At 31.3% G+C, this 12,961-nt stretch overlaps 1 protein-coding gene across 1 annotated transcript; it reads right to left on the minus strand.

The window, feature by feature from the left end:
- Nucleotides 1-513: 513 nt before the first annotated feature.
- LOC120214103 lies at nucleotides 514-9,819 on the minus strand. The gene is made up of 7 exons (XM_039212083.1): nucleotides 9,569-9,819; nucleotides 9,367-9,390; nucleotides 1,768-1,846; nucleotides 1,622-1,693; nucleotides 1,485-1,537; nucleotides 1,234-1,400; nucleotides 514-815 (listed from the first exon to the last, which is right to left on the minus strand). Exons 1-7 carry the CDS (start codon nucleotides 9,817-9,819, stop codon nucleotides 514-516), a joined length of 948 nt encoding a protein of 315 aa, XP_039068014.1.
- Between the last annotated feature and the right edge of the window lie 3,142 nt (nucleotides 9,820-12,961).

Genomic DNA, 12,961 nt, shown 5'->3' on the forward strand with positions numbered 1-12,961 from the left:
ATAGACATTTCATAAAAGAGAAACTTGATAGTGGCCTGATCTTTACTCCCTATGTTACCACCGGAGATCAAGCTGCAGACATACTTACCAAGGGTCTACCTGGTAAGTATTTTCAGAAGTTAACAGGCAAGTTGGGGATGGAAGATATCCATGCTTCCAGTTTGAGGGGGAGTGTCAGAGATTAGTTACATAAGTTAAGAAGATTGAGTTGGATTTGTAAATATTCTATTTAGTTAGTATCCCTAAATCTAAGGGATTCTTTTATTACTAGAATTAGTCTCTTACCTAGTTTAGAAGTTACCTAAGATAAGGCCTAGGCTTGTATAAATAATTGTAAGCTTCCTTGTATATAATTGTAAGCTTCCTACACATTTAATAAGAGTGAATTACAGTAAAATTCATGGCTTTGTCAGAAACTATTGAGAGATCATTGACTCTTAAAACACCTCTCTATCAACAATCCACTAGTTTCGACTCCAAGATAGTAAACAAACATGTGTGTGTTACACACACTCATACAAATGAATCCATTGGAGGATTAATCACACAATGAAGCTCGTATTCTAAGAATATAGATATGCTTAGAGACAAAATACCAGAATGATACGAAAAAAATACAGAGGTACCCAACCTGCAAACAGCACAACCACCAATTTCAAATTCTGGTGCTTTAACAACTCTTGTCAGTCGTATCACAATTGGCCTCACTATCCTTGAAGCTTCTCCTGAGGCATCTTTCCTACCAAGACCCTTTTTATCAGAACAATTTGCACAAAGCCAGTCATCTTCTGGAAGGTGCTCTATTTTCAAACAAGCTGCAAGAAAGAAATTCGATGGAATAAATTATGAAAGAGAACCTTAGACCAAAAAGATAATCAGGCACAAGATAAATTGAATGTATTTCACAACTTAGACATAAAATGACAAAAATTTAAGAAAACACGTGCATCCACCATTTTATTGTTTGAAAACAATTTGGAGAAAGACGGTCATGATAATCATTAGGCATGAAAGCACAAAACGGGTTAGAGCTTTAAATGCAGATCCCAATGCAGTATATTGTAAATGAATATATCTCATGAAGTATATTGTAAATGAATATATCTCATGAAGTATCGTTGAATTTTGGCCGCCCAATATTAAATATTTCAAACACCATCTTTAAATTAAGTACCTATCTCAACAAAAACCTAAACTAAGAAGAAACAACTCAAAATAAAGAAACTTACGCACCAGTATGAAAAGCCAGATGACATTCATGACAAAGAAGCAGATCTCCAGAATTTCCACAAATTGCACAAATATCATTACTGCAACCAATTGTAATGCGTTGTCCGTTTGCCAATGACAAGGCTATATCATGAAGCGTCAGTCCATTAGATGTATAGATGTTATGATACCTGTGTAAAAATGGAAAAGTAAAAAGCTAAAAAAGAATGACCCAACATTCTAACGAAATATCAAATTCTCTAAAGACCACTCACGGTCGCCTTCTGTCAGCCAATCCAGCATGTGCTTCAAACTGTGAAGGGCTAAGCTGCTCACACGAAAACAAATTAAACAAAAATATTAGATCAGAGAGCTGATCTAGCATCAACTTGGTAATAAATTAGAAGCTTACCTCTCTCTCACAACATTCACAGACTATACCGTTCCCCTGTTTGTAGCCTTCAAGGTACGTCAGGGTAAAAGTCTGTTAGAATTTCGGTCAGTACAAGGCATAAAACTATTGCTAATCAACTATATTATTTATATAAACCATTGCACCTGTCCTTTGATAAAGTACGCCAATTCAGCCCCATCTGGAAGTCCATTGGCATAAAAAGTGACCGATGCAAGTGTTACCCTGCAAACAATTTAAAGAAATTCCAGCTTAATTCAGGTCGATCTAAATTTTATATGGAGAGAAAGCACAATATATGCCGTAGCATACCTTTTCTTCACGCCACCATCAACAGTTCCCTTTCGTTGCATGACTGAGTTAGGCCTACAATAAGGTACAATGTTAGTGAGCTATGGAAAAGAAAATAAACAAAACAAGCTATCTTATGAGGAATGTAGAAACTCAGATAAAATCCCTCTTCAAGAATTAGCCATAATCATGCAATCTTGTAAATTTATAAAAAAAATCCATCCAACAATGCTTATGAGAACTAAATTGAAATGGCAAACATGACACTCAAATGCTAGATTCAATTCCCTTTGAACCCATTAAAAAACAATAGGGTAGAATCCTTATCCAGGTTAAACACCAAGAAAATGAATTCAGTGAAACCTGACCATAAGAAAGGGATACATGAGATTTATTTTTTTTTTTAAAAAAGTGAAACACTGAAATCTCATAGAAAAAGAAGTCGCCAAAAATGTATATCAGTTTACCTTACAAAATTAGGCAAACTAGGTGGTTTGATGCTATATTTCTTCTCTGCTTCTACCTTTTCGTAACTACGCTGAAGACTAGTTGCAGAACATAATCGCATGTCAAAACTTGAACAATAGCAGAAATAAAATGAAGCTTTGTACTGACAGATATGAAATCAAATCTCTTAAAGAAGGTTGACAATATCTATACTGATAGGCATAGTAGATTTAATCTCAATCACTTCAAATTTACCTCGACTTCCAACACAATGAGAATGCAGAAAAAAAGGGAAAAAGTTATCAAGGATTCTTAAAGCATAACTACAAAAGATAGGGCAGAAGAATCTGCGCTGTTTCTTCTACTCCTGCATGCGTTTCTTGAGTGGTCCACTTACCTTATATACTTAAACTTTACACATGCCAACCAGATCTGACGGAAGTTACCTCGAATGCAATTGCTACCGTCCGATAGAATCTATATCCATTAACTTTTTCCTATTGGAGTTAATTTCCATTATTATACAGCAGTAAATTTCCATGTTAAAATTTACAAGCATTGGATGTATCACACAAGCTACTATGTACATGTAGAAAGCAACCTAATCCTAGACATTTCTCATTACAGTCGTGTTTGATCTATTTCCTTAACTAGACTTGAAAGTTTGAGACCCTAAATAGAATTGCCAATAAAATTCTAATTGAATTATATCTATTTGTTTCTTTACTTTTGGAAATTATATGAAATGAAACTAGAACAAACTCAAATAATAATAATAAATAAATAAACAACCGGGTGAGATAGAATTATACCTAACCAAGATAAACCAATCAAACATAAATTATTACCATCCCAATCCTGAAAGGACTCCTAATTTATTGATGTACCCACAACGTTTTCAATAACTCATCCAGAATTCCAAAATGCTAAGTGGAGCAGTCTTTAGTTCTTGAACAAGATAATATTTAGCCTTCTATTCTCCAAGATATGTGATTTTTTGGATGCCTGGTTTTGGCACCAGCATATGCTCATACTCATAGACACTCAGCACCTACTCGCACACCACACATCCATTCAGAGAATAGTAATGCACCTGAAAACTAAGCACTGACAAGACAAACAACAATAGTAATTAGAACAGTTGAGTGACCTACTTGGGATAAATTATGAAATGAGCATCCACAAATATCCACCAGAATGAACAATTCCATCCAATACTATCTAATAGGCATGACCAAATAATGATAATAACTTCCAAAAACAAGTCAACACTTAACTATAACATAATTAACATTGATTTAGTTGGGGGAAAAGAAAAGAAAGTTTACCCCCCATTGAGACAGAAATATACTTCAGTCTGGCTCTATCAAGAATGTTATTTATTGAAGCTCGCTTCACTTTAGGCTTTGTACAATTTACATTCTTCATAATCTCCTCTGTTGAGATTCCTATAAAAGTGAAGCTTCCTGCATCAAAAGCCATTAATTTCCAAACTTAAGATAATGAAAAGCATTCATAATTGGAAATCCAAAGAAAGAAAGAAACCCAATATGTTCACTATTCTTTAATATAATGAAACTTGAATCCAAATGCGTACCGGAAACTTTAATGTGAGTCTCCAAAACAATGTTGAACTGGCATTCTTCATAGTATGCTAAATTTGAATGTGTGCCTCCAATCCAAGTAATAAAATATAGAAAAAGAAAATCAAATACCCACTTACACAAGTCAAAGTTGAAATATAACTTCGATAATGGAAAATGTAACAGAATACGCTACCAATGTAAAGCCAAATCAATGAAAATCTACAGAAATCGCAAGCAGTTAATATAGAATTCTAGGAAATCAAAGAATAAAGCATGCTCGAGTACTGAAAACAGCCATATTTCAAACCTCAATGATATTGAATTCGTTTAAAAAAATCGTTCCGGTTTGGGTTAGGCTTGGAGCGCGGCAAACAAGCCCATAAGAGCAAAATGCTTAATTGGCGACTTCGTTTTTTAAGGGAGGAGAGGGAAAACGGTGTGTTTGGACGTCATGGAGTGAGTGAGAAATTACACGAATTCTTCTTTTGAAAAAAGGATTCTTATTTATTGTTAAAAATGAGTTAATTTTATTTCACGTCCTATAATTATGACCCTCATTCTAAATTAGTCCTAAATTTTTAAACATTTCAGTTTCATCCCCAATTTATGGCCATCATTTTATATTAGTCCCTACACTTTTTGAAAATTTTAATTTCATACCAAATTATACGTATATACTAATCATATCCCATTTTAATAAAATCATTAGGCCAAGTTATATTTATGTTTTAAAAAAACAAAATTTAGGTTAAATTATGGTTGAAATTGATTGCATATTTGAATGAATTTAAGATAAAATTGAAAAATTCAAAAGTTTGAGGACATATAATGCAATTAACGAAAAATTATTTAATCAGATAAATCATAATTATTATTTTGTTATAATCATCAGTATCTGATTTATTAATCGAATAATCTAGATCGGGCATTGTTGAGTCCCAATATGGAGTGATCCTCCTAGCCTGTTTTGCTCCATCGCAAATGTCATGATTCAAATTTCTATCCTTACTTAAAAAATCTATTGGCTCATCTCACTGAACCTACTTATTGTTAAATAATATAAATTATTATAAAATTTGTATCACATAATTTATCCAATTCTGAATTTCTTTATAAAATCCATTTAATTGTTTATATATAACTATAATCAATTATATTCCAATCAATTAAAGAGTAATTTTTCAAATATTTTATAAAGGTTTAATTTAAAAGTGTCAAAAATATTATTCAAATATTTAACTTTTTTATTGATGTATATATTTAACATTTTTAAAGTTATCATTTAAGGGGTTTAATTGTTAATGACAGTTAAAAACGTTATTATTCAATCAGTATTTAACTCGTAGCACGTTCTTTTAATTTTATTTTTTAAAATCTTAAAACCTTTAATTTTATTTTTAAAAACCCTATTAAAATCTTAAATTACCCAAAATTTTCAAACTCCCTAAATCTTTAGCTTCAAATCTTTAAATCATATATGTTCATTGAATCAACTGTTATTGGTCACTCTTTTGGTTATTGGACTCTCACTGGTTGATTAATCCCTTGCTGTCACACGTAGTCCTTAAATCTTGTAGTACAAAATTATTTTTACATCGAACTATAGTATGTTTGTCATAGATAGTGAAGCTATATCATCTTCCGAACCAAAACTAAGTTGTTCGAACCTCTGATCCTCATTTTTCGTTTGATCTTTTACTATAATAGAATTTAGAGTTTGTTTAGAAATTTAGAAATTTAATATTTTTATTTTTAAAAAAAATAATATTAATAAAATATTAATGTCATTTGTCAGACAATCATTGTTTGATAGATTTATTTTTTGAACAATCAATGATGATATGACCTTAAAATGATTATAGAATGAAATTTTACACGCTTTAAATGATAACTTTAAAAATGTTAATCACCTAATTTAATAAAATAAAAATAAGACATCTAAAATAAACAATAAACAAGAAATATAATTTAAACAATTATTTTAAATTAAACTTTTTACCAATATCTCTCGATTAAAAAATCCAATATTTGAATCGATGTCGTTTAATTCATTCTTCTTAAATTGCATTGATTTATTTTAAAGATTTAATTTCAATTAGAATTCAATTATTCAATATGGACAAATACCCTATTTAGTAATCAAACGATTAAACTATCCAATTCATAATTGATGAATTTATAGGTTCAATTTCGATTGGATGCACACTAATGAGACCTCCAATAAATTTATTGGAATTAATTTTATATTCAATAGAATTTTATTTTTTATACTTACGAATTGGTGTAGTATATTCATATCATAACACAGGGGATAAGAAAAGAAGAGTGATATGGGTAACTTACTTATTTGGTCACTTATCTATTCATGTATTTTTTTTGGTGGCTCAACTATTTTTTTCAAATCATAATTAATGTTACGTTTCATTATTCTTACGATCACTCGCTGATAAGTGACTTAACGAAAATGGTGATGTGATTGGTATAATAACACTTTCAATCCCAAAATTTACACATTCTATAAATCAATCCCAATTCAATAAATTCTTAATATTTAAGATTATTATCAATTTGGTCCAACATAAAATCTTAAACTATCTCTTTCAGATCACGGTCTTCCCCAACACTCATCCCTCAGAATCATCTCAGTCCATTTACTTAGTCTTCATCGTCTTTTTTCCTGTCAACCGCCCCTGTGATGAAGTTGTCATTCTTAGAGACTTACGATCACCTTGTATGTTTCATATTAGAGATGAAAATAAAGATTAAATTAATTGGGTATGTTTCAAAGCTACACTAGAATTTAATTATGGGCAATGAGATAGAAATAAAAAGATAAAATTAAGGCATCACAGTGAGAAGCTAGCGGATAAAGCCACTTAGATTCACCATTACTGAACACTCTTATGGAACACCCATCATTTCTATTACCATTCATTAATACATTGGAATCTTCTTCATTAACGCTACATGAAAATCTAGTACAATAAAAATGATATAACAATATGTTCCAATTTGTTTCATCAGATTAATAAATTGCATATTGATAAAAACACATTTGCAAGCTAAGTAGGGATGGACAAAGGGGACGGAACGAGTGGTATCCTAAAATTTGAAAATTATTATATATTTTAGCTTTTTATATATTTTATTAAAAATTTATTTTCGCCCCTTAGAATTTTATAAATTCAAGGTTAATCCCTAAAAGAAAAAAAATTCAAACTCACTCCCTAACATAAAATCATGCCTTCGTCCCTAAAACTAAGGGTCTTTCCCAAATTTATTTACCCAACTTGAATCTACAAATCAAATGGTGGAATAGAATTTTCGACAAAACATGGCACAACAACAAATGCGTCAATGGCAATGGAATCATAATCATTCCGTGGAGCATAACTACCGATTAATCCAGTAAAAGTTATAAGCTTGTAGCATGTTATAATTTTTAAACTAAACATTAAATGGAACCAATATGATGAGTCTATCACGCTCGACGAGCATTGCTTAGCACCATTAATTTAATTTATAAAAACTTAAATTCTAAAAGACTCAACTTATAATTATAAATTAGTTAAAAATCTAAAGGTAAATTATTTAAAATAAAATTTTAATTACATTATTTTTAATAATCTTTTTAATAATAATTAAATCAAATATCAACCCCTAAATAATGTAATTAATATTTTACGTTAAATAATTTACCTTTAGATTTTTAACTAATTTATAATTACGTTGAGTCTTTTAGAATTTTAAATTTTTATAAATTAAATTAATAGTATACAACGATACTCATTGTTAGTGATACTCAGCGATATTCGTCGAGCGTGTTATAGAATTTTCTTAAAGGAAATCCAACATGAAGTACATTCCTTATATTTCTTCCTATTTTATTTCCTTACCGCATTCTCTATTTTAAAAAAAAAAAATTAATCAACATCCATAATATAATTCTCATTTTGTTCAATTTTGTTTCTTTATTAAGTGAATCGCATCAAAAAAAATTTAGATTATTAAAACGAAATTAAAATCAAAAACTCTAACAATCTCTACTTTGACATAAATTCTATAAATACAAGGCAATACAATAAAATCTCAACGTTTATGAGAACATGTTCTCTACCTCTTCCACAAAATTCTTTACGAGTATTAATCAACGACAAACATCAACCAAATTCCTCAAACCTAGTTATAAAAAGTGATATGGTCATCATACATGCAACATAATTATGAATGCAAAATTTTATCACAATAATATCACAAGGACCAATAACTTTATACACTATGATATCGAACATAAATGTATTTCGTCCTCTTATGAAACATCCGATTTTTGTAAAAAAGATGTCGCTATGACTAACATAAAATATTATATTGATATGAAAATCATTTAATATATCAAAAAATATTAATCAAATAATTTCTTTATGAGCTTCAATAATATTCATATACTTAATAGTAGATAAGACGATTGTAGTATGCAAAGTAAGTTTCCAATTATTCGTACAACGAATAAGAGTAAGAAATATCCTGTAAACGATCTTATTTTTATTCCCAATCTTAGAATAAGGTTTGAAGAATGAGAAAAGATGAGAGGGTAATATAAATAAGAAAGGATTGGATAAAAATTCTACCCCCTAATTTCCACATATCACCTGCAATTAAAGGGGAAATCAATCATGATTTCGTCAATGGTATATTTACCATTTCAGTTCACCTCTATTTGACCTTAATTCAAATTTATTCCTTTTTATGGTTGATTAAGCCTAATTTTCTTTCGATTAGGCCTAAATGTTTCTAACGGATCTAATCATACTCTCGTGTCAATCTAAAGACCTCTCAGGTTAATCCTTACGCGTTAACTCAAAAATTTGACTCATTACATTAGTTGCTTCATAGTTACTATCTAAGTGTTATAAGATCATTATCTTTAAATCTTTAAACACTAGTCGATGTCTCTACAAATCATGTAGAAATAATTATTATCTATGAAGCAAGCTTAAAATGTGTTTAGCTAAGACTATTGACCCAACATATCCATAATATATGCGATTTATTTCCACATAATTTGATACCACCCATCTTGTATGAAAATAATATAAAATGTATAACTCAATTGAAATAATCACTCAAATGAGATAGAACTAAATCTATTTTCTTAAATTTTCTTTCATTGTGATACTTATAAGAATAATAATATAAATATGCAACGAATCAGTTCAAGTGATAATTTGAAAGATCTATTATCAATGTGTTGTCTAGTTCAACATTATAAGATTGAATTCATGATTGAATTGTGGAGATTAAAAGATCTTATATTATGTTGTCATAAGGAGAGTCTTTTCCTTCATCAAGGTTTTGTCTCACTGAATTTTCGTAGTAAGGGTTTTTTTTGAGACAACATGTGCGTATTAAATATATGCATACTCCTTTTTCTTCAATAGATTTTTTCTTAGTATTTAACGAGACACATTATTTTCAATGGACATTCAAGGAGAAGTGTTATCAATATTTGACATCGATATTTGTCATTTATAGATGTCCATTATGATTAAAATTTTATGTATTAAATAAGACTTTTTTATTAGGGCAGCAACAAAATGTGCAAAATTAACCACCAAGCAAGCACTCCTTATGCAGAAGTGTGATAGTCTCATCGGGAGGGTCTGCGAAAAACGTGGAACCAATAGGGGCACCTCGTCCCATAACTATTAATCTATCAGCAATGCAATTTTGATCTCGGCAAATATGTCCAACTCTAAAAACCGAATCTCTAGTACAGAGCTCTTGGAACGTAGAAGCCAAAGTATAGCCCACCAAGGCTTCAGAATTGTTGTTGAATATCTGAACAACCTCGCTATTATCCGTCTCGAGCTCCATCTTTTTGAAACTTAACTGCCAAGCATGGGCCAGGATATCATGTGTTGCCTAAAGCTCAACTATTAAGACCGAGCACCTTCCTAGATTCTTTGAAAAATAGAAAATCCAATCACCCTCGTGATTTTGAAGCAACAGCCCTTTTATTACCGGGATGAACAACCACATCTGAGTTAGTTTTAATCTATCCAATGGGTGGACGGGTCCACAAAACTTGAACGTTCACGCCTCGCATCCTTGAACTTGCAATCATTCTATTCATTTGAATTACCTATCTGTAAATATGTTACAATGGCTCAATAAGATCTCCCTTTCAACATACCAGGATCAAAGATTGCACCGAATCAGTTCTTCCATAACAACCAACAATAAATAGAAAAATCGATCGACCAATTATCATCATCTAAGCCAAACCTACATGTTGGTCAGAGATTAACATCTAGCCAATCCATTGAGGTAATGACAAGAAATTTCTAATATGTCTTGCACTCACTACCATTGGCCAAAAACACACTGCTAAATTACAACACCAAAGCAAATGACCCATACTTCTCGTTGCTTTACCACACACCATACAATAATCCACTAACGGAAAACGTCACATTACCCATTCGACATTAGTAAGGAGTCGATCATGAACCATAAGCTAAAGAAAAATTCTAACACGACAAGGAATGGCCAACTTCCAAATCAGCTCCAATTTAAACTGTAACTCCTCTTCTGTTCTTACCAAACATGCGTTATAAGCCAACGCAACCATAAACCTCTTGCCCCCTTCCTAACTCCACCCTGGAGCATCTCTTCCCAATTGTTCCTGAGGTGACGGAACACTAGCAATTTTCTCGATAACCCGTTTAGGAAGAAAATGTGCAATCCTATTCCAGTCCCAAACACCTAAAAAAGTCAGCATTTTGCATACTGGGATAGGATGCGGATAACTTGATCCAATGTAGGAAAAGATCGGTATTTCCTCCTTCCCTATCCAATGATCAAACCAAAAGTTCGTGTCTTTACCATCACAAATATTCCACAAGATGTACTCGTGAAAATCACTTCAAATGCATTAAAGCCCTCTCCAAAGATGAGATCTTTTGACTTTCAAAAGCGAGAACGGTAATGGATCCTTCCATTTATACTTTGTGCACACTATCTTTACACACAATTTCTCTGACTTTGTAACTAATTAGAAGGCGATCTTCATCATAAGTGCCTTATTTTGATGGTACAAATTCTTCAATCCCATTCCACCACTATTGATAGGTCGATGCATGTTATCCCATCTTACGAGAGATATACATATTGCTTATTACTTGAGCCCCATACAAATCTTCGAATAATTCTCTCCATTGCCTCACACAAACCTTTCGGTAACCAAGAATATTGCATGACGTAACCTGGAATATCCTGGAGGATATCTTTCTCAAGTATAATATGTCATACCATACTAAATAAAGTGTTTCTCACTTCATCTAAGGAAATGTCCAACAGAGTCTCATTCACCCACTCATCTATCACCCCTTCATCAAAGAACCTCTTAACAAAGCCAAAAACATATTGCCCCATGACACTCCAGTTTTTTTTTGTTAGAAAACCACATGAATACCATCGACACCATAGGATTTCAAAGGTGCCATACTAAATAAAGTGCTCCTCACTTCATCCAAGGAAATGTCTCACATAAGGGGGCGTAGTTCCGCATCATTGAAGCGATAAAAATTACACTTCTTTGTAGAAAAGGGTGGGTTGTTGAGCTTTGTAGAAAACATATCTCGAAAGAACCCACAACGAGATCTATTAAATAAGACTTTGATGTACTTTATTGTTATGAGTTTTATGTCTATTAAATTATAGTTCTATAAAATATCTACTCTTCATGACTATATAGAGAGAGAGTTACACAAACCAAATTGCATCACTAGTTAAAAGAATGCTTGTTATTCCTAGAGATCTCGGGTTTAAACACCAACAATTATAGTATGGGTAATTAAAAGTTTATTGTTAAATGATTGAGAGTGTTTATAAAAAAACACTACTTTATAGTTACCATAACTTAATAAAAATATATAGAGTTTTTAGAAAACATTAGATATACTTTATATATTAAAATATAATACATAATTTTCTCTTTATTATATCTACCTCTTGTTTTTTTTCATAATCATTTCAAAAGTTAAAAATAGCATTTTATAATAAGAGCAAATGTAACATCCTCAATATCGGGTTTGTGACTAAATTGAAATATTTCAAAATTTGTTGGTCAAAGTAGATTAATTGAAAAGTGCAGGGACTTATATTGAGAATTTTGTATAGGATTAAATATCAAAGAATGAGAAATAGAAGGGCAAAATGGTCATTTGACCAAGAAATAAATTAAAAATGTATAAGGAGGATATATATATACACATTGAAATGAAAGAAAGGGAGCAGAAAGATCCAGAGAACTCTCTTCTTCTTCTGCTGTGAATTTTACAAGCAAAGGTAAAATTTCTTATTAGTTGATTTTTAGTTGAAATTTAAGTAGGGTTTTGTTCCTTTGATTATACTTAAGCTTAAGGAAAGCTTAAGTTACCTTAAAATTCAAAGATAAGAGAGTTAAGTGGGATTAAATAAAAGATGAGAATAAATGAAATTTTGATAGGAATGCATTAATTAGATTTTAAGACTAAATTTGACCTGTCATCAACCTAATTAAGACATATGAAGTGATAGAATTGAATTTAAAACATGTTGAAAATTGAGTTTAATTCTTGAATTCCATGAGGTGGATAGAATTTTGATGTTTAAGATGTGATAAATGGGTATTAATGAGTTTAAGCATATGTATGTGAGTTAAGAACATTAGGGGATGAAACATGAAGTGTTTAAGTAGATTTGGAGTGATTTTCGGGCATCAAAGTGAATTATGGGCAAGGGGGTATCGGTACCCATTCATCAGGTACCGATACCTCAAGAGTAAAAATTTAGGAAGACATTCAAAGGGTACTGATACCTTAGGGATGGTATCGATACCCCCTTGAAACGAAAAATTATTAATGTAATTTGGGTATCGATACTTAGGCAGTGTACCGATACCTTAGTGAAGGGATGTATCGATACCCTATAGAGGTACCGATACCCTTGCAAGAGAAAGTTGGGAATTACTCTT

The sequence above is a fragment of the Hibiscus syriacus genome, unplaced genomic scaffold (assembly GCF_006381635.1).
Source record: "Hibiscus syriacus cultivar Baekdansim isolate YM2019G1 unplaced genomic scaffold, ASM638163v2 tig00110053_pilon, whole genome shotgun sequence".
NCBI classification, from domain to species: domain Eukaryota; kingdom Viridiplantae; phylum Streptophyta; class Magnoliopsida; order Malvales; family Malvaceae; genus Hibiscus; species Hibiscus syriacus.

Bases quoted from the DNA above. Each gene is read 5' to 3' on its own strand.
- LOC120214103 (XM_039212083.1), bottom strand. From the start codon at position 9,819: ATGGAGCTCGAGACGGATAATAGCGAGGTTGTTCAGATATTCAACAAC. The intron at 1,538-1,621 runs GTAAGCTTCTAA...TCGTGTGAGCAG, and splicing joins GTGAATGTTGTGAGAGAGAG to CTTAGCCCTTCACAGTTTGA. The intron at 1,401-1,484 runs GTGAGTGGTCTT...ATTTTTACACAG, and splicing joins TTGGCTGACAGAAGGCGACC to GTATCATAACATCTATACAT.